The 22,803-nt window shown below is 43.1% G+C and overlaps 1 protein-coding gene across 1 annotated transcript in view; it reads left to right on the forward strand.

The window, feature by feature from the left end:
• LOC125465249 (tubulin beta chain-like) overlaps nucleotides 1-22,803 on the forward strand; it is a 44,391-nt gene that overhangs the window by 9,984 nt on the left and 11,604 nt on the right. The window contains exons 2-3 of the mRNA XM_059638141.1: nucleotides 13,648-13,756; nucleotides 13,852-13,962. Of these exons, the coding sequence (XP_059494124.1) occupies nucleotides 13,648-13,756; nucleotides 13,852-13,962 (220 nt within the window). The remainder of the gene's footprint in view (nucleotides 1-13,647; nucleotides 13,757-13,851; nucleotides 13,963-22,803) is intronic.

Genomic DNA, 22,803 nt, shown 5'->3' on the forward strand with positions numbered 1-22,803 from the left:
CTATCCCCTCCCTACCTCCCCACCTATACTCTCCTCTCCACCTATCCTCTTGTCTCTCCATCTTCGGTCCGCCTCCCCCTCTCTCCCTATTTATTCCAGAACCCTCACCCCATCCCCCTCTCTGATGAAGGGTCTAGGCCCGAAACGTCAGTTTTTGTGCTCCTGAGATGCTGCTGGGCCTGCTGTGTTCATCCAGCCTCACATTTTATTATCTTGGATTCTCCAGCATCTGCAGTTCCCATTATCACTGCTGCTTGCCCTGCTGTGTTCATCCAGCTCCATACCTTGTTATCTTGAATTTTCCAGCATCTGCAGTTCCTATTATCCCTTTTATTCTTGATCCATTTACGAGTAGGAAGAGTTTCTCCTTATCTCCTCTGCGTAGACCCCTCATGAGTTTGAAAACTTAATCAAGTCTGCTCTTAGCCTTTTCCGCTTTAAGGATCATAGCCCCAATTTCTCCAATCAGTCTTTCTATGTGAAGTTCTCATCCTTAGAATCATGCTTATAAACTTTCTCTGCACCCTCTCCAGTACATTCATATCACTCCTTTAATCTATTGCCCTGAAGCACAATGTTCTCCTTGAGCGAACTAGTGTCTTGTATAATGTCAGCGTAATCTCTCTTGTTTGTACTCAGTACCACTATTAATACTGCCAAGGATGCTGTGTGCTCTCTCTGCATATTCTCTCTGTTTTGCTACATTGAATGGTGTACACACACATATGTACAGAACTGTTTGCTTCCACACATCGCTTTTGAATTGCATGTTTTGTTTTGTACTGTTTCTCCAAGTTCTTTCTACCAGAGTATATTAAGTGCATTGAACATCTGTCTGCAAACTTTTCGATGTTTTTAAAAGTTCTACACTGTCCACCTCAAAGTTTGGTATTCTTGAACTTGAGGCTTACTTTATTACTCAAGTAGATGTCAGCAGTCTGTATTCTTCATGTTCTGTGCAATATCCTTGACTGGTTATTGCCTGTCATTAATTGCCTTTATGAAGGTGCTAGTGAGCTGCCTCCGCACCTGCTACAGTCCATGAAATGCAGGTGCACCCAGTGCTACTAGGATTTTGAAGTAGTGGTGATATAGTTCCAAGTCAGAATTATAAATGGTTTGGAGGGTGGATTGCAGCCATTGAGTATTTCTACTAGTTCCCAGGTTTGTTTATTTTTCCTGTTTGTGCATTTCTTCTACATTTTTCAAGGCATCCAGTATCTGTATAGACTACCCAAGAAAGTAATTAGGGGCTTTTTGTATATTTCATTCTTTATTTTACCTTGATCTAAATTTTGTTGAATTAAATTAGCCATCTACTTTTGATTATTCGCATTGCAAACTTAATTTTATCTATGCATATGGCATTTAAGTCTGAAGAGAAGTAAGTAATTTCAAAGGCTCACAGTATGCCTTCCAAGCGAGGTTCACAGTAATTTTAAAATACTCATTGTACTCTAATTACAAGTTGTACCTGCTTTTCTTGAGCTGCTGTTGTGTATATCTGTTTATCATAATGCAAACTTTAAGACATAAATTCATCCCCCATTCAACATTTTGTATGGAGTCTGTTTTTGCGATGGTGTTTTCTGAACAGGCTGCTTTTGAAGCGGAAGAGGAAAACTACCCATTTAATCCAGGAGCAATTGTAGCAAAGATATCAGCCATCACCTTGGGGAAAAGATCACTGCTAAAGGTAGCTGAACTAACACAAAAGTTTAAATGGAAGCCAAGAAAAAAAGGGATACTTTTTATCACATGATGTCTGTGATCTGTGGGAATGTTACTCCCAACATTGACTCTGAAATGTTCAATAAAACCAGAACCAGTTTCATGCATAACTTTATACAATAGATCATGATTGAGATATTTGATGCAGCAATGTAACTGATACAGTTCTTTTGAAATCATGTAAACATGCCCAGTGAATTTTAGGATGGATTGTTAACTTCAGGTCAAACAAATATCGTTCGGGCCAGTAATACAAATTACAGATTGAGTTTTTTTCCTGTAAAGATACAATATGATGGCATCGGTTTCTTCATCCCCATCAGAAAGCTTTTTTTTAGTTGTTGTTCGTGTGATCCCACCTTTGTTACAGTTGTAGTTTTTCTGATGAAGACAGTTAAGCATGAGCTTGCCTCAAGACTTTAAACTTGACCTGAATTCATGCAGTCTACCTGCATATGTTTGGTCTGCATTTTCTAAGATGCCTTTGTGGTAGAAAGGTGTTAGAGAAGGTACAGAAAATATTTACTTGAATTATATGTGAACTGAGAAATGATTCTTACAGGAGCGGAATATATATGACCCATAAGTCTTGATTAATCTTGAATTCATGGCTCAAAAAAGAACAGCCATAATACAGATCCCTTTTGTTTGCAAAATAAGTTCATAATTAATTACCATTAAGTATACTATAAAACAGTTCAATAAATAATTGTACTTCACATTGGAGCATTGCACTCTTAAGTGCTGTCATCCAAGTGCAAAAATGAAACGTCTCAAATAACAAGGTTTATTTCAAAATAGCAACAAGGCAAATCAGTAGGCACTTAGGGAACAGATACATCTGAAAACTAGAAGAGAGCTCCTTGTCTGCACCTACATGCTATTTCCACCCACTTTACCGATTGTCACCCAATTTGAGGCTCCTGCAGTCCATATCTCTGATCCATCGGGGAGTGCAGATATCATAGAATCCCTACAGTGTGGAAACGCCTTTCAGCCCAACAAGCCCACACCGAACATCAGAGCATCCCACCCAGACCCACCCCCCTATAACCCACCTAATCTACATCTCCCTGAACACTACAATTTAGCACGGCCAATCCACCTAAACTGCACATCTTTGGACTGAGAGGAAACCGGAGCACCTGGAGGAAACCCACGCAGACACGGGGAGAATGTGCAAACTCCACACAGACAGTTGCCACAGGGTGGAAGCAAACCCAGGTTCCTGGCACTGTGAGGAAATAGTGCTAACCACTGTGCCACCCTGCATATCACTGCAGAGTATTGCTCATTAGAGCAATGCGTTTGATGCCAGGATTGAGGTAACTGTCTTTAAACATTCCCTTCCTTAGGTAACTGAAGACTGAACTGGCACAGTGATCACAATGTTGAAACTTGTTGACAGTGTCCAAGGATTTTGGTAAGGTGGCACAGGGCGCAGTGTGGTGGAAGCAGTTTGGTAGCGAATATTTGTTCTACAAATGTTTAATGTTAGGCCATCATATACCTCTGAAAGTCTTCTGAATATGCGCATATGGAAGTGTCATCTTTGTGCTTTAGTTTAATGACAGAGTACCTTCTGCTCCAGCAGGCAGTGTGCTGAGGATGAAGTAGGTCGTTGTAGCAAGGAGGATTGAGAAGAGCATCAGTGTGATCATAAAACCTTGCTTGAGCCTGGTCTAAATGTGAATTGGAACTGATGTGAATCTTGTGGTGTTTAGATTCATGGCTTTTCACACTTTCTTGAAATTCATTCGTTTGTGGTGGGCACCATCTGGTCAGATGTAATTCAGTTAAATTGAAAATGACCTCTTAATTCCAATCATGATGCTGCTCTATCCCTGCTGGACTCAACATTACCTATTCCTAGATCCAGGTGTCATTAACTTTAATATGGAGTCTTTGTTCTGAGTTGTGGGATTATTGATATTGGCTTACTTTAGTGCATTATAAGTTTGGTGCCATCCTGCGTTTGCAGGAGCTGGGAGCACAAATCTAAACTTTGAAACCAGTATGTCCCAGATCTACAATCTTGCCATTGTTTAAAATAAAAAATGGTTTCCCTTTGCATTTACCCCCAACACACCCACAGACACAAACACCTTTCTCCTCCTTCCACCAGTTGCCCATCACAGTTTCAATACCTCCTTAGTTCCTGTTGTGCACTTGTGAAAGTCATTTCTTACTTACTGTATTTCCAATCCGTAGATGCATCAGTTTTATTCTTTATTTATTAAATCACAGCACCATACAGTCATGCAGCACTGTTCGTTCCAACTAGTCCATGCTCAACATAATCTTAAACTAAACCAGTTCCACCTGCCTGCTCCTGGTTCACATCCCTCCAAACCTTTTCTAGTCATGTATTTATCTAAGTGTGTTTTACATACTTTCCTCGGGAAGTTCATTCCACAAAGGAACCACCCTCTGTAAAAAAATTTGCCCATCATATCTTTTTAAAATCTCTCTCTTCTCACCTTAAAGTATGCCCCATAGTCTTGAAATTCCCATTGTGAGGAAAAGACACCTACCATTAACTGTATATCTATACTCCTCATGAATTTATCTTCTCAGCCTTCTAGACTGCACTGAAAAATGCCTGGTACTCCCTTGACATTCTAAATAAACCTCACTACTCTTTCACCTGCACCTAATTGGTCTTGATTTTTGATTTCGGACAGGACCTTGATACTTCCTCAAATTTATCACTAGTATGATTGGAATACTTGGGGGAAGTTGTCTCAAAGCAATTCAGGCCTCATGGAAATAGGTAGCAAACACAGCATCATCTTGTGTTGTATCCTGTTGTGTTACAGTGCACCAGACTTTGTCCAAACATCTGTAATAAAGGACATCTTAATCTCCCTGTCTTGCTGTAATCTGGATCATCAAGAAGTCCAGCTACGAAGTGCTTTAATCTGCATTCGTGGTCCAACTTCTACAAAAGAAAATAGGAGTTGGGACTTTATGTTGAGGTCATACAGAGCATTGGTTAGGCCTCCTTTGGAGTACTGTGTGCAGTTCTGGTCACCCTGTTGTACGAAGAACATTATTAAACTGGAGATTGTTAAAAAAGATTTAGTAGGAATGAAGGGTTTGAGATATAAAAATGGACTGGAAAGACTGGGACTTCTTTCACTGGAGCGTAGAAGGTTGTGGGGAGGCCTTATTGAGGTTTATAAATTAGCGAGTGATATAGAGAAGGTGAATGACTGGGGTCTCTGCCCTAGGTCGGGGAGTTCAAAACTAGGGGATGTATTTTTAAGGTGAGAGGAGAAAGGTTTAAAACGGATATGAAAGGCACCATTTTTACACAGAGAATAGTTTGTGTGTGGAGTAAACCTCCTGAGAAAGTGGTGGATACAGATATAGTTACAACATTTAAAACATAAGCTCATTAATAGGAATGTTTGGAGGGAAATGGGCAAGTGGAGGCAGGCAAGTGGGATTAGTTTGGAATCACGGTCAGCATGGATGATTGGACTAAAGGGTCTGTATCCCAGCTCATTAACAGTAGAACCACTCCATGAGAGGCTTTCCTTCCACTTCATATTTTAACGCTAAAATTACCACATTCCCTCTTCCTTTCCCTGAAGTTTGGACCTCTTGATCATCAAAAAGATGTTGGTATAGGATTAACTGTTGAGGGCACTATGGGTCAGATTGTCTATTACCACACATGTCTTCTGGGTCATTATCCCATCTTTGCTCTCTTGTTTTCAGCATCAAAGAGTTCACACTAGTTAATGTGGCACCATTTTATCTGTTTTGGCATTCATATTACATGTAACGTTGGACTTGGTTTGATTTGTTATCTATCTTTCTCAAAAGGTGGTGGAAGCAGAGCCTTTGGAAAATCTTAAGACAGAAGTGGATAGATTCCTGTTATGCAAGGGAGTGAATAGTTATCAGGGATAGTTTTTTGTTCCTATTTATGGGATGTGTGTGTTGCTGGCTGGGCCAGCATTTATTGCCCTAGTTGCCCTTGAGAAGGTGGTATGAGTTGTCTTTTTGAACTGTTGCAGTTTGACCACAATTCTGCTGGAGAGGGCTTTCCAGGATTTTGACCCAGTGACACTGAAGAATGACAATAATCTTCCAACTCAGGACGCTGAATGGCTTGGAGAGGAACTTGATGGTAATAGTGTTTCTGTGTATCTGCTGCCCTTGCCATTTTGTTGGTAATGGGTTTGGAAGGTGCTGCCTGTAGAGGCTTGGTGAATTTCTGCAATGCATGTTGTAGATAGTACACACTGTTGCTACTGGGCGTTATCAGTGATGGATGCGAATGTTTGTGGAGGCTCAATCCTGTGGATACTACCACTAGACTGGTAATCCAGAGACTTTGGTAATGTTCTGGGGACCCAGGTTCAAATTGCAACACAGCAAATGGTGGAATTAAAAATATAAGGAGACATGGGTACAATTGCAATATTTAAAAGACATTTGGATGGAGAGGAAAGGTTTAGAGGGATATGGGCCAAATGCAGGAAAATAGGACTAGTTTGGTTTGGGAAACCTGGTCAGCATGAATGAGGTGGATGAAGGGTTGGTTCCATTCAGTATCATTCTCTGATCCTGATTTATACGATATGATTCCATATACACTGATTGAAATGCCCCTCTTCTTGCATAATTTCTGACCCCCATGATCTGGTCCCTTCCTTTCTACTCCCTGTGCTTTTCATAGTCCAGTAGCATTTTATTCTTGTGGTGCTGTTTTTCCTTGTTTTAGCTGCCACCCAGTATACTTAGAGTTTCATGTAGATCTTTACAAATCTGTCCCAGGTGACCCATAGGCTTAGTTTTTGCTCAAAATTGGTACCAGCACTTGAGTCAGAGCTCTCAACATCCCTCTGGTCATCAGCTGACATGGGCAATATCTTCCCTTTGGGAGAGGCTGGCCCTGATGTACATTAAGACTAAGGCAGGACCTCCGAATAGGTCTTAGCTATCTCCTCCTTAAGTCTTTTTAATGACATTGTTCATGCTCTGTACTTGATGAATAGGAGTTATGGGCCACATGCCATTTTCCCTGTATGCCTAGAAATTTAAGGGCGATCTGCATAGCCTATCCAGTGAACTGACTTCCCTGACCTGATTCCACTTTTAAGAGGCAATTCCCATCTGGAGAACACTTCCCTCGCCAGAATCCTAGCAGAGGATAATGTGTACCTGCTGTACAAGGGAAGGCACCTGGCTGCTTGAGGAAACAATCTATCAACATCAGACAATATTCACTACCTGTTTTTGTAGTGGGCTGTGATCAACATTAAGTCTGTTTTATTTAATTAATCAAGTCTGTTTAAATTAACTGCTATCGTCCTACTACTTACTCATGTGTTCCAGCAGAATATCATAGAATCCCTACAGTGTAGAAACAGGCCCTTCAGCCCAACATGTCCACACCAAACCTCTGAGCATCCCACCCAGTCCATCCTGGATAATCTGCACGTCCCTGAACACTATGGGCAATTTGGCATGGCCAACCCACCTAGTCTGCACGTTTTTGGGCTGTGGGAGGAAACCAGAGTACCTGGAGAAAACCCATGCAGGCAGGGGGAGAATGTGCTAACTCCACACAGGCAGTAGCCCGAAGGTGAAATCAAACCTGGGTCTCTGGTGCTGTGAGGCAGGAGTGCTAGCCACTGTGCCACCCCAGTGGAAGTCTGCATTATTCATTGTGCACACTATGCTGTTATCACAATACCTGTTCACATCACCCCTGAGATTCAACTCTATACACACAAGCTAATTGCAGAAATAATTCAGTGACTTCTTTTCCAACAGATGGAACAAGCCTGGGATCTACCCACGCAACCTACTCCTGCATCTGTACCCTTTTCTTGTCTGCATTCGCAGTTATTTTGTGTACCATCTCCTCTTATTTTCTTTGATTTCATCATATTTGAAAACTATAGTAAGGTTCCTTAACACGCCAGCCTCCGCATTTATTTCATTCTCAGATGAATCCATAATTCAGCTCTTGCTGTGATCTACAGCATACTTTTGGTTACTGTGGTCCTCAGCCACTGATTCCCTGGAACGCCAGTTAAGTTGGCAAATACCAGATTTTAGCCATTGCCTTCAAGCGTATCGATCTCAGTTTGCATGCATGCTTCATCTGCTAGCTGTCTGGTCTGCTTAACTTGCAATAAAGGGCTATTTTGGCCATGTCCTTGTCCTACAAAAGTCTAATCCTTCAGGCTAATTTAGTGGTTGCTGATCAAGTCTAATACAGCTTCCCAGTATCGCATTCTTCATTTCAACATCATTGCAATATTGATACCACCACTCTGTTCTGCGTTGACACATTGATGACGTGTCTCTTCCACGCTTCAGTTTCACCATGCTTGTCAGCATTTCTGGGTTCCAAAGTTGGGCTCCTTTCCCTCCTCTTCCCAATCTGGATAATACCAGTAGGAGCAAATTACTGCAGATGTTGGTGTCAGTTTATGAATTTTCATGTTATAGGGCTTATTAGATTGGCCTCTTCATAACCTGATTTTGGGATATTCTGTATGTCACATTCACATGCTTTAATTGTCCCTTTGCTGTTGGCTTTCTCAAAATTCCTAACATTCTTCTCAGTGACAGTGCCTCCTATATTCCGGTATCTGGTCAAAAGTCACATGACACCAAATTATAGTCCAACAGGTTTATTCGAAATCGCCAAGCTTTCAGAGCTCTGCTCCTTTGTCAGGTGAACTGGACTTCACCTTACGAAGGAGCAGCGCTCTGAAAGCTTGTGATTTCAAATAAACCCGTTGGACTATAACCTGGTGTCGTGTGACTTCTGACCTTCTCCACCCCAGTCTAACACCAACACCTTCACATCATGTTCTGGTACCTGATGTTCTGAGTACTTTATGCTGTTACTTCAGTTTCCGGTCTTGTGTTACATCATCCAAATGATTAATCCTGATTAACCAGAGTTTTCATTGCTTTCCTTAGTGACCATTAACTCTTCCAACTCCTTCATGCTGTCCTTGAGAATCTGCTTTTGTATTTGTAAAGACAGTAGCTAAATTTTCTCTATCATGGTTGTTACTACGTGTCCACCCTATCATCCTCTGTAGACTTTCAGACTGCATCATTTCTCACATTTATGGATCAAAAACATTTACTTTGCAACACATCCAAGGATATTCTATCCTCATTTGAGGGTTCCCTGTCTTTGACCTGGAACAGTATACACATGGGAAACACATTTTGGCTCAACCTTATACAATATCAATTATTAAACAAATAAAATCATAATGCAAACCCATTTATGATTTAATAGAAACTTAAACTCAGCCACATAACTGATTGTTTGAGAAGATTTGTAGCTCGGGTTGTGGATGAGGTTGTAGACGTGCTTGCTGAGCCTGTGGGTTTGGTTACAACCATTTCATCACCCTGCTAGGTAACATTGTCAGTGCACCTCCAGGGAAGTGTTCATGTTCTGTCTCGCTTGTTCTTTATATGCCTCAGTTTGCTGGGGTGGTTGGTATTACTTCTGGCTCTGCTTCTCAATGGTTTGTGCACAGAGTTTAATTTATTGTGTTTGTTGATAGAGTGCTGGTTGGAATACCAGGCCTCTAGGAATTCCCAGGCATGTCTTTGTTTGGCTTGTGCACTTATGGATGTGTTATCCCAGTGGAATTTGTGTCACTTGTTATCCATGTGTAGTGAGACTTGGAAATTGATCGTGTCTCTTGGTGCCTAGTTGGTATTCGTGTATCCATATTGTCTCTTTTCTTCTGGTTTGGCTTATGTAGTGTTTCTCACAGTCCTTGCATGGTGTATTGTATATTACCCTGGCTTTGCTGGTTTTGGATATGGGATCCTTTACATTTGTCAGTATCTGTCATAGGGTGGTTGTTGGTTGGTGGGCTACTCTAATACCTAGGGGTCTGAGTAGTCTTGTGGTCATCTCCAAAATATCCTTGATGAATGGTAGGGTGATAAATGATTCTGTTTGTGTTGTGTCTTGCTGTTGTGGTCTGTCTTGGAAGTAATGGTGGACTGTTGTTTTCGGGTATTCGTTCCATTTGAAGACTCCATATTGGTGCTGCTGTTCTACTTTGTGAAGTTCCAGGTTGCTGCAATGTGTTGTGGTTCATTTAAATAGTGTCCTGATGCAGCTGCATTTGTAGGTGTTGGGGTGGTTGCTAGTGTAATTGAGTATCTGGTCTGTATGTATGGTCTTTCTATATATACTATTCTGGAGTTCCCTGTTGTTTTTGTGTTCTCCCATTATGTCTACGAAGGGTAGTTGGTTATTGTTCTCCTCTTCTCCTCTTTCATGAATTTTGTCCCGGTAAGGATGTTGTTTATGTGTTGGTGGGTTTCTTTGGTTTTATACGTTCAATAATCACAAAGGTGTCGTACACATATTGGACTCAAAATTTATTGGGGAGCGTTGTCCATTCAAACCTTTGCATTACTGCTTCTGCAATCAGGTTTTGATACTGGGGGCCACATTGGTGTTCTGTTGATTTGTTTGTATATGATGTCATTGAAGGTGAAGTGGATTGTGAGGCACCGATCTGGTGATTTCATGGTGGTGTCGTTAATGATGTTGGTGTCCTGGGTTGCCTGCCTCCTTGATTCGTTCAGCAGTGTGGTAGTTGTTTCTCTGGCTAGGTTGATCTTTATTGATGTTATTAGTGCTGATATGTCAAAGGATATCATGATCTCATCCTCTTCTATCTTGGTGTCCTTGATGATGGAGTGGGTAGTGTTGTCCGCTAAAGATTTCAATTTCTTGTGTAGTTCTTTAGCAAGCCTATAAGTTGGTGTACCTGACTGTGAAATAGTGGGTCTGAGGGGGACCCCCTGTTTGTGTATCTTGAGGAGTCTGCAGAAACAGGATGTGTTGGATCCCTCTGACTTCATTTTTGGTAGTTTTTGCTGATGTCTCCTGAGTTGTGTAATTTCTTCATGGTCATTGTATTCTGATGCCCTAACCGTGGTGTTGGGTCTGTGGGTATCCACTAGTAATGCATTAGTTTTCTTGATGTATTGGGTTCTGTTGAGGATTGCTGTCATGCCTACTTTGTCCGATTGTAAGATTATAATGTTCTTGTCTTTCTTGAGTCTTTCCAGGGCTTTATTCTCTTCTGAGTTGAATGTGTTCCACTTTCCTTTTTTTTTGCTCAGTGTTGGACTATCGTCTGCCTGATGGTCTTCCATGAGTTCGTTGTTCTTTAGTGTCGATTCTAGCACAGCCAGGAAGTCAATTTTTTCAGTGTGTCTGCGTTATAATTCAGTCCATACTAGGACAGTCTTTTCCGTATCTGTAAGTGGTTGGTCCAAGATGTTTTTACTCTATGAATCTGTGTTGTCTGTGTCTTTGTGGGTGATTTTGGACAGTTTTCTTGAAAGGCTATTCTTTGTTTTGGTTCTAGCATACATCAAATGCAGTTTGAATGAATACAAGTCCCACTTATATGAAATAAAAAGAAAATTGACTTTAGTCTCTGAAGCTTACAGCCAGGTTACATGTCTTCCAGAATGTCCTATGCCTTCTCCATCGAATGTTCAGTCAGGAATGCATTTTCCTTTAATTTCTTTGTGTCAGGAATCCTAACTAGTTATGCCGCAGGTACCTTTTAATTTAAATGGTGCTTTCTTGAAAACGTAAAGAAGACTGCAAGCCAGCAATTCTCTGTAGAGCTGGTAGCTGTTAATTCTGGCAGATGGCAGTTCACTGTTTGTTTTTGTCCAACTGCCCTCTTCTTTTGTGTCCTTGATGACATATCAATTTCTTACACTAGAATTAGTCCTTTTTTTTTCCATAACCATCAGACTTAAATTTAATAGAGATAGTAGGAACTTCCGATGGTGAAGAATATGAGATAACACGGTGTGAAGCTGGATGAGCACAGTAGGCCATGCAGCATCAGAGGACCAGGAATGTTTGATGTTTTGGGTCAGGACCTTTCTTTTAAATTTAATTTTTTTTTTGGTGCCCAAGTGCCTAGTTCAAATTTATTGGCTAAATTCAAAACGTGCTGTCTTGATAAGAAAACAAAACTGCTGCTTGGCCTGCTAACTACCGCCTTTTGGTACAGATGTTTCAGTTTGGGTACTCTCTGTGCCCTTGCAAACTTTTAAGCTGCTCACAGATGTTCTTTATAAATCTCCTAAGCATGGAAAAAGCACATAATCCTTAAAGGGACCATGCACTGCTTTCCCCTAGCATTTTACAAACACTAAATTCTAATTTCCTGCTTCTCAACCCACAAGTACTCTACCCAACTTCATAACACATTGCAGATGCTTTCGTTGAATTGAACTGCATTTCCTTTAATGTAAGAAAACTAAATTTTAGGAAACTCAGCCTGGACATCCTCCAAGAATATCTATGGAAGTTAACTACTTCACAGCCAATCAAGTAGAATGTTGAAGTTTTGTCACTGCATTAATGTAGAAAACCAGATAACTGTACAAATTTTAAGACCCTGACGACAATAACATGAGACTGACCAGATAATCTGCTCTTAGTTGTTGATTGGGAGATAAATATTGTCCAGAACACTGGGGGAAAATTCCCCTACTCTGCGCAAAATGAAATGGGATAACTTATGTTCAGAGAAAGTAAGAACTGCTGATGCTGGAGAATCTGAGATAACAGGGTGTAGAGCTGGATGAACACAGCAGGCCAAGTAGCATCAGAGGAGCAGGAAAACTGATGTTTTGGGTCTAGACCCTTCTTCAGAAATGGGGGAGGGGAAGGGGATTCTGAAATAAATAGGGAGAGAGGGGGAGGCGGATATAAGATGGATAAAGGAGAAAATAGGTGGAGAGGAGACTTGAGGTGGGAGGAGTGGGTAGGACGGAGGACAGGTTAGGGAGGTGGGTACGAGCTGGGCTGGCTTTGGGATGCAGTTAGGGGAAGTGAGATTTTGAAGCTTGTGAAGTCCGTGTTGACACTATTGGGCCGCAGATTTCCCAAGCAAAATAGGAGATGCTGTTCCTGCAAACTTCGGGTGGCATCATTGTGGCTCTGCATGAGGTCCAGGATGGACATGTCGTCCAAGGAGTGGGAGGAGGAATTGAAATGGTTCGTAACTGGGAGATGCAGTTGCTTGTTGTGAACCGAGCCTAGATGTTCCACAGAGCGGTTCCCAAGCCTCCGCTTGGTTTCCCCGATGTAGATTTGTAATTTATGTTGACTTTTGTTTGACATCTACCCTAGGAGACTGCAGCCCTAAAGTTGCAGCAATTGCTTTAATACTGCATTGCAGTCCCAACAAAGACACTGTTAAAGTGTCTGGGATGCAACCTGAGCCTACTGACTCAGAAGCAAGAATGCTACATGAATGACCCAAAGTTGACTTCAGCTCAAGTTGACTTCAGCTCAAGTTGACTTCAGCTCAAGTTGACGTCAGCGCAAGTTGACGTCAGCGCAAGTTGACGTCAGCGCAAGTTGACGTCAGCGCAAGTTGACGTCAGCGCAAGTTGACGTCAGCGCAAGTTGACTTCAGCTCAAGTTGACTTCAGCTCAAGTTGACTTCAGCAGCATTTGTTTAAGCTAGTAATGAGCAACGGAATCTTGCAGACCTGTGTCTTGCATCTAGAATCATAGAGTCCCTACAGTGTGGAATCAGGCCATTCAGCCCATCAAGTCCACAGTGACCCTATGAAGAACATCCCACCCAGACCCACCCCCCTACTCTATCCCTGTAACTCCCTATCTCCCATGGCCAGGCCACCTAATCTGCACATTTTTGGACTGTGAGGGGAAACTGGAGCACCCAAAGGAAACCCACACAGTCTCAGGGCGAATGTGCAAGCTGCACACAGACAGTCACCCAAGCATGGAATTGTACCCAGATTCCTGACATTGTGAGGCAGCAGTGCTAACCATTGAGCCACGGTGCCACCATGCCACGTGTATTAATGTCTTTTTTTTAAATTCAGTTCTGGGAAGTTATCAGTGATGAACATGGCATTGACCCTACGGGAACCTACCGTGGAGAGAGCGATCTGCAACTGGAGAGAATCAATGTCTACTACAATGAAGCCACAGGTGCTGACTTGCATCATAAAGCTACTTGCATTTATTTATAGCTCATGTTCTGCATAAAAGTATATATCTCACGTTTTAAAACTCCTTCTGATCAGGTGGTAAGTTTGTACCACGTGCTATCCTTGTGGACCTGGAACCTAGTACTATGGATTCTGTTCGTTCTGGACCCTTTGGACACCTTTTCAGACCAGATAATTTTATGTTTGGTAAGTGAAGTCTTAAATAAACATTAGTTGTCCTTTGTAACTCTTATGTGATAGAGCCACGGGATTCAACCTAGATAAATTCCTCTTGAGTTCTGTGCAAATATTTGGTCGCCATAGTTGGTTGTTGACTGATGATTTGCTTTTACTTTTTCTAAAGCTTAAGTGTACTTAAACATCTATGGAATTCGTTAGAAGAGGTCTAAATTAATGTTGTATTGCAATCTACAGTTGCCCAGTGTAGATGATGAGATGAAGAATGATCTAAGGATGAATGCCACAAAAATATTAAATTACTCCACCTCTACCACCTTCTGAGGCAAATTTCCAAAGTCTCACAACAGTATCAGAGAAAGCAATTCTCCTAATCCATGTCCTAAAGGAGTGGCCTCTATTTTTAAAGAGAGCCCCTGATTTCAACTCGACTCAAGATGGAAAAATGCTTCACACTTCTACTTTGTCAAAACTGTTCAGGATCTTACGTGTTTCAATCCAGTCATCCCTCATTCCTCTGAACTCCTGTGGAAACAAACCCAGCCCATCAAACCTGATAGACATCCCAATCATAAGATAATAAAATGTGAGGCAGGATGAACACAGCAGGCCCAGCAGCATCCCAGGAGCACAAAAGCTGACGTTTCGGGCCTAGACCCTTCATCAGAGAGAGGGGGGATGGGGTGAGGGTTCTGGAATAAATAGGGAGAGAGGGGGAGGCGGACAGAAGATGGAGCGAAAAGATGATAGGTGGAGTGGAGAGTATAGGTGGGGAGGTAGGGAGGGGATAGGTCAGTCCAGGGAAGACGGACAGGTCAAGGAGGTGGGATGAGGTTAGTAGGTAGGAGATGGAGGTGCGGCTTGGGGTGGGAGGAAGGGATGGGTGAGAGAAAGAACAGGTTAGGGAGGCAGAGACAGGTTGGACTGGTTTTGGGATGCAGTGGGTGGAGGGGAAGAGCTGGGCTGGTTGTGTGGTGCAGTGGGGGGAGGAGACGAACTGGGCTGGTTTTGGGATGCAGTGGGGGAAGGGGAGATTTTGAAGCTGGTGAAGTCCACATTGATAGCATTGGGCTGCAGCGTTCCCAAGCAGAATATGAGTTGCTGCTCCTGCAACCTTCGGGTGGCATCATTGTGGCACTGCAGGAGGCCCATGATGGACATCCCATCTAAAGAATGGGAGGGGCAGTGGAAATGGTTTGTGACTGGGAGGTGCAGTTGTTTATTGCGAACCGAGCGGAGGTGTTCTGCAAAGTGGTCCCCAAGCCTCCGCTTGGTTTCCCCAATGTAGAGGAAGCCACACCGGGTAAAGTGGATGCAGTATACCACACTGGCAGATGTGCAGGTGAACCTCTGCTTAATATGGAAAGTCATCTTTGGGCGTGGGATAGGGGTGAGGGAGGAGGTGTGGGGGCAAGTGTAGCATTTCCTGCGGTTGCCGGGTGTAGTGGGGTTTGGGGGCAGTGTGGAGCGAACAAGGGAGTCATGGAGAGAGTGGTCTCTCCGGAAAGCAGACAAAGGTGGGGATGGAAAAATGTCTTGGGTGGTGGGGTTAGAATGTAGATGGCAGAAGTGTCGGAGGATGATGCGTTGTATCCGGAGGTTGGTGGGGTGGTGTGTGAGAATGAGGGGGATCCTCTTTGGGCGGAGATGCAGAAGACGCGGTCAAGGGCGTTCTCGACCACTGTGGGAGGGAAAGTTGTGGTCCTTGAAGAACTTGGACATCTGGGATGTGCGCGAGTGGAATGCCTCATCGTGGGAGCAGATGCGGCGGAGGCGGAGGAATTGGGAATAGGGGATGGAATTTTTGCAGGAGGGTGGATGGGAGGAGGTGTATTATAGGTAGCTGTGGGAGTCGGTGGGCTTGAAATGGACATCAGTTACAAGCTGGTTGCCTGAGATGGAGACTGAGAGGTCCAGGAAGGTGAGGGATGTGCTGGAGATGGCCCAGGTGAACTGAAGGTTGGGGTGGAAGGTGTTGGTGAAGTGGATGAACTGTTCGAGCTCCTCTGGGGAGCAAGAGGCGGCGCCGATACAGTCATCAATGTACCGGAGGAAGAGGTGGGGTTTGGGGCCTGTGTAGGTGCGGAAGAGGGACTGTTCCACGTAACCTACAAAGAGGCAGGCATAGCTGGGGCCCGTGCGGGTGCCCATGGCCACCCCCTTAGTCTGTAGGAAGTGGGAGGAGTCAAAAGAGAAGTTATTGAGGATGAGGACGAGTTCGGCTAGGCGGATGAGGGTGTCTGTGGAGGGGGACTGGTTGGGCCTGCGGGACAGGAAGAAGCGGAGGGCCTTGCGGCCATCTGCATGCGGAATACAAGTGTATAGGGACTGGACGTCCATGGTGAAAATGAGGTGTTGGGGGCCAGGGAATTGGAAGTCCTGGAGGAGGTGGAGGGCATGGGTGGTGTCACGGACGTAGGTAGGGGGTTCCTGGACCACAGGGGAAAAAATGGAGTCCAGATAGGTGGAGATGAGTTCGGTGGGGCAGGAACAGGCTGAGACAATGGGTCGACCAGGGCAGGCAGGTTTGTGGATTTTGGGAAGGAGGTAGAAATGGGCCATGCGGGGTTGGGGAACAATGAGGTTGGAGGCTATGGGTGGGAGGTCCCCTGAGGTGATGAGGTCATGAATGGTGTTGGAGATGATGGTTTGGTGCTCGGGTGTGGGGTCATGATCAAGGGGGCGGTAGGAGGTGGTGTCGGAGAGTTGGCGTCTGGCCTCGGCGATGTAGAGGTCAGTGCGCCATACTACCACTACGCCGCCGTTGTCTGCGGGTTTGATGGTGAGGTTGGGGTGGGAGCGGAGGGCTGCCCGTTCTGCAGGGGAGAGGTTGGAGTGGGTGAGAGGGGTGGAGAGGTTGAGGCGGTTACTGTCTCGATGGCAGTTAGAGATGAAGAGGTCGAGGGAAGGTAGGAGGCCTGGGGTGGTGTCCAGGAGGAGGATTTGTGTTGGAAGCGGGCGAAGGGGTCAGTGGAAGGAGGGTGTCCCCTCCCTACCTCCCCACCTATACTCTCCTCTCCACCTATCTTCTTTTCTCTCCATCTTCGGTCCGCCGCCACCCCCCCCCCCCCCCCAATTTATTCCAGAACCGTCACCCCATCCCCCTCTCTGATGAAGGGTCTAGGCCCGAAACGTCAGCTTTTGTGCTCCTGGGATGCTGCTAGGCCTGCTGTGTTCATCCAGCCTCACATTTTATTATCTTGGATTCTCCAGCATCTGCAGTTCCCATTATCACTGAGACAGCCCAATCATTCTGGATGTCAATCTGATAAACCTCTTGTAAACTGATTCCAATGCATTTATATCCTTCCTTAAATAAGGAGACCAAGCATAACATCCTTAATTTTTATGTTCCATTAGCTGCCTTAATGACTTGCTGTACCTGCATGCTAACTTATTGCATCTTGGACAGCAGAACATCTAGACCCATCTGCATCTTGGAATTCTGCCATCCTTCTCTATTTAAGTAATGCTGCTTTTTGATTCTAAATGCAAAAGTAAATAACTTCAGATTTCCCTCCATTATTTCTCACTCACTCAACCTATCAATATCAGTTTGAATCATTTTTATGTACTCTTCACAAAATACTTTTCTACCTGCCTTTATGTCTGCAAATATAGCTACAACGACTTCAGTTCCCTCAGATACAAGCTGAGTCTGTCCAACCTTTTCTCATAAGACCCATTCTAGTAAGTTTTCTGTGAACAACTGCCAACAAATTTACAGCCATCCTTCAATAGGACACAATAGAAATTTGTTATCGTATGTACTTTTACATGAAAAATTTTAAGTCACTCCACCATGGCATCTACTTCAACATGAAAAGTCATGTATTAATAACAATACGAAAGTAAAATTAAGACAGACTTCATCACAGTTCAGTTAATGGCTTGGGGAAAGCCGATTAAGGAGCAATGGAATACCCTGAAAACGCAGCCATCACCAGATTGCCACACCACGCCACTGGAATACTGAGCTGGAAACCTCAGCCAAAGAAGATGGCCATGCCGGTCTGAGACCACTACTCTTGGATAATACTGCCTGTCAGGCTGCTAGAATACCTGGACGCCAAAGACAAAAGACCCCCACACTGGGGCAAGACCACAGTAACGGTTCAAGACTGTCACACTATGAGACTACCATGGCAGGCTGAGATTGCTTTTCTCCTCCTTCAGGCACCCGGGCCTAACTGCGGACTGGGAGCCTTGGCCCAGCCTGTGGGTCTGGGCTGGGCAGTCAGCGGTTCTTCTCTTGCCTGAACACCCCAGGCTTGGGTGGAGCCATGTCCAGCTTATCCTGATGTTGCAGCCACCAGAGACCACCTCTTTCATCCACCATTCTCCAGGCTCAAAAGAAAAGAAAACTAAGAGAAAAGAAAGAAAAAGAGCAAAACTAAAAAGAAACAAAATGAGAAAGAAATCTGATGGGAGCAGATTAGTCCCGGCCCACTCCGCCGCCATCTTGAAAAATAAATAGTGATTAATACTGTGCACAGTACTCCAGATGCGATCTCGCCATTACCTTTTATAACTGAAACATAACATCTGTACTTGTAATCAGTTCCCCTGTGATAAATGTATTCATTTTATTCAACTGTATTCAACTGTATTCACTTTTCTAAATACTTGCTGCACTGTGATGTTTTGCAACTTCATGCATAAGGATGGGTTAGGGTTAGAACTAGATCCCTCTGCTTCTCAGAACTGTACAATCTCTCATTATTTAGATAATTCTTTTTATTCATCCTGCCAATATGAACAAGTTCACATTTCCTCACATTATACTCCATTTGCTACATTTTTGCCCGCTCGTTTAACCTTGTGTCTTTTTGTAGCCTGTGTCCTCTTCACAACGCACTTTCCTAGCCATCTTTGTGTCATCATCAAATTGGCAAACTGACCTTCCATCACTTCATCTGAGTAATTTTCATCAGCTGTAAACAGTTGGAAGTCCCAGCACAAATCCCAGAGGCCCATCAGTTGTTACATCTTGCCAACCTGAAACAGACCCCTAACCCCTCATCTGTTTCATGTTAGCTTACCTGTCTTCTAACCATGCCAATATGAGACCTCCTACACCACAAGCTTTTTATTTTCTACAGCAACTTATGATGTGGTGCCTTAACAAATTGCTTTCTGGAAATCTAAGCACAGTTCATCCAGCAGTTAGCTGCTCAAAGATCTCCAATAGATTGGTCAAACGCGATTTTTGTTTCACAAAACCATGTTTAATGTGCCTGATTTTCTTGAACTTAGCCAGTTTTCATACTGTAACTTCTTTGTAGCTCTTAACACTTTCCCTTTGACAGCTCTTGAGCTAACTGGCCGATAATTTCCTGCTTTTTGTCTCCCTTTTGGAATAAAGGAATCACACTTGCTATTTACTAATATAATGTGACCATCTGTGAATCAAGGAAGTTGAAACCAATGCATAAACTATCTTGCTGGTCACTTACTCTAAATCCGTCGGGGCCCAGGCACCAGTCTGCCTGCAGTTCCAACAGTTTACTCAGTACTTCTGTTTTTTTGGGATTTTCCCGAGTTCCTCCCTTTCTTTCATTTTCTGATTTGTCTCAGCTTGTGAGATGTGACTTGTATTACCGAGGAGAAAGACATGGAAGCTAGGAACTCTGGGAAATTAGTAAGTGATGTCTTGAAAAGAGTCCATATTACAGAAGAGAAGTTAGATAAATCCCCTGGGGTCTGGTCAAGTGTATCCCAGGACATTGTGGGAAGCTAGAGAAGAAATTGTGGGGCCCCTAGTGGAGATATTTCTATCATCGATAGCCATGGGTGAGGTACTGGAGGGAGGCTAATGTTATGTCGTTATTTAAGAAAGGCTGCAAGGAAAAGCCAGGGAAGTACAGACCAATGAGTGTAACGTCCGTGGTGGGTAAGTTGTTTGAGGGGATTCTGAGGGACAGAATCTACTTTCATTTGGAAAGGCAGGCGTAGCCAGCATGGTTTTATGTGTAAGAAATTGTGTCTCATAAACTTGATTGAGATTTTTGAAGAATTGACCAGGAAGCTTGTTGAAGGCAAAGCAGTAGACATTGTATTCATGGATGAAATACAGAGATTGCCAGAAAAACTCAGCAGGTATGGCAGCATCTGTGAATAGAAATCAGAGTTAACATTTCGGGTCCAGTGACTGTTCTTCAATTCTTTCGGTTGCCTAGATGAACTTTAGCATGGCCTTCAACAAGATTCCACATGGTAGACTGGTTAGTTAGGTTAGATCACATGGGATCCAGGAAGAGCTGCCAACTGGATACAAAATTAACCTGAACATAGGAGACAGAGTGTGGTTCTAGTGGCTTGTTATTTAATGGAGGCCTGTGACCAGTGGTATGCCACAAGGTTCAGTGCTGGTTCTACTGTTGTTCAATGTTTACATAAATAATTTGGAGGAGAATATCGGAGGCATCGTTAGTAAGTTTGTAGATAACACCAAAATTCGTAGTATAGTTCACAGTGAAGAAGATTATCTAAGAATACAGTGGAATCTTGATCAACTGGGCCAATGGACTGAAGAATGGCAGATATTTAACTCAGATAAATGTGTGGTGGAAGACAAAACCGTCAGGAGCTATACAGACCAGGATAGGGCCCTGGGAAGTATTGTTGAACAGAGAGACCTAGGGGTCCAGCTAAATAGTTTCTTGAAAGTGGAATCACAGGCAGACAGGGTGGTGAAGAAAGTGTTTTCGCCTGTTTGGCTTCATCAGTCTGAGCATTTGAGTACAGGAATTGGGACGTCATCCTCCACCTATATAAGACATGGGTAAGGCCACATTTGGAGTACTGCATTCAATTTTAGTCACCCTGCTATAGGAAGGATGTTATTAAACTGGAAAGGGTGCAAAAAAGGATGTTACTGCTGACTGGAAGGTTTGAGTTATAAGGAGAGGCTAGTTAAGCTAGGAGTTTTCTCCCTGGAGTGAAGGAGGCTGAGGGCTGACCTTACAAAGGTTTATAAGATATTGAGGGGCATAGCTAAGGTGAATTGCCAAGTCTTTTATCCAGGGCAAGGGAGTCTAAAACTAGAGGCCACAGGTTTAAGGTGAGAGGGGAAAGATACAAAAGGGAGCTGAGGGGCAACTTCTTCACACGGGGCTGGTGTGTACATGGAATGAGTTGTCAGAGGAAGTGGTAGAGGTGGTTACAGCTACAACATTTAAAAGACATTTAGGCAGTTACCTGCATAGGAACGGTTTAGAGAGATATAGACCAAACACAGGCAAATAAGAGTAGTTCAGCTTAGGAAACCTGATTGGCATGAACCAAAGGAGTTGTTTCTGTGCTGTGTGACTCTGATTCGAGAGTGAAGACTGATGTCAAATAATTGGTCAATGCATCTGTAATTTCCTTATTTTCTATTGTTAATTCTCCAGTCTGATATTCAGTAGGACCAATGCTCACTTTGTTAACATTGCTAACTTAAATATTTACAGAATTGTTCATTTTATTTATAATTTTGGCTAGCTTTCTCTCGTACTAAATTTTTCCCCACTTTATTTTTTTTTGGTCCTTCTTTAGTGCGTTTTATGTTCTGTATAATCACTTGTTTTGCAACCTATCTTTGCACATCTATTGCAACTGATCTAACTCCATCAGTTCACTTTTTTATTTACACGTGCATAATACCTGACACTGGTCGTACCTCCTTACAGTGAGCAGGACCTCTGACACTCCTGTTTATATCTGTCAGCCATGGCTCTGTGATAGACCAGGTTAATAGCCCTAATCCAGGAACTCCTATTCTGTGAGGTCCATCTGGCTGAACTCATTACAATCACTACAAATACTATCTCTTTAACATTTCTAGTTGACCACAGGTGGTAGGTCTGATCTTTTTGAATTTTTCTTACTCATTAGGATGTATTTATTCAGTGTAGTCTGAAATAATATGTCCTTAGATATCTGCTACTGCATCTGTATCCTTTAACCTAATTTGACAATTCATTTTAGCCAGCTCTGCTTCATTAGTGCCCTTATTTAAAACCTAAAATTAGTCTTGGACTCACTCTCCTCTCCCTCAAATTGAATGTAAAATTCTTGCATATTAGGTTATCGCTACCATCTAATAAAGTCTAAAGGTTGCCTGAGAAAGGAACAGGTGCCACCCTACTGACCCGTAGCATTGCCCTTACATTTGTTGATAAACGTACACCACTAAAACAAATATTGTAATCACTGAAAAGTCCTAGGAAAGCATTCCTTTCCAGCAGCATTTGTAGCGTATGGGGGGGAGTTCAGCAATATCTCAAAAATATGAAGAACACAAACAGTTGTTGAGACTGTCTATGCAACAGCACAAAAGGAGAAATAGAAGAGAACAGAGAATAGAAATGCGACTGATTATTTTGAGAAGCAAAAAGAATTTGGGATTTACGGTAGGAAGATGAATCCCAGAAGTGTTCAGTGTGTTTCAGATGTGATTGAAAGTATCATTATGCTGAGAACCGTCCCAAATGGGATAGGGGAGTGTTTGAAACTAAACATGAAACGGAATATTCAGGGGAAGAAGATGGAGATACAGATCAAAGCAAGGACATCGTATTTGTCTCAAGTGATGAATAATTTGGTAGTAGATTTCAGTTTGGAGATTTCAGTGCTCCTGAGCAGTTTTAAAACTTTAAAAGTCATCATTAGACTCTTAATTCCAGATATTATTGAATTCAAATTCCACCAACTGCCATGGTGGAATTTGAACCCAGGTCCCCAGAACTTTACCTGGGTCTAAGGATTAACAATCCAGTAATAATATCACCAGGCCATTGCCTCCCCTTATAAAGAATTTGCTAATTAATACAAGACAGAAATTTGAGATGGGGAAAGTTTTCAAAA

The sequence above is a fragment of the Stegostoma tigrinum genome, chromosome 29, assembly GCF_030684315.1.
Source record: "Stegostoma tigrinum isolate sSteTig4 chromosome 29, sSteTig4.hap1, whole genome shotgun sequence".
In the NCBI taxonomy this organism is placed as follows: domain Eukaryota; kingdom Metazoa; phylum Chordata; class Chondrichthyes; order Orectolobiformes; family Stegostomatidae; genus Stegostoma; species Stegostoma tigrinum.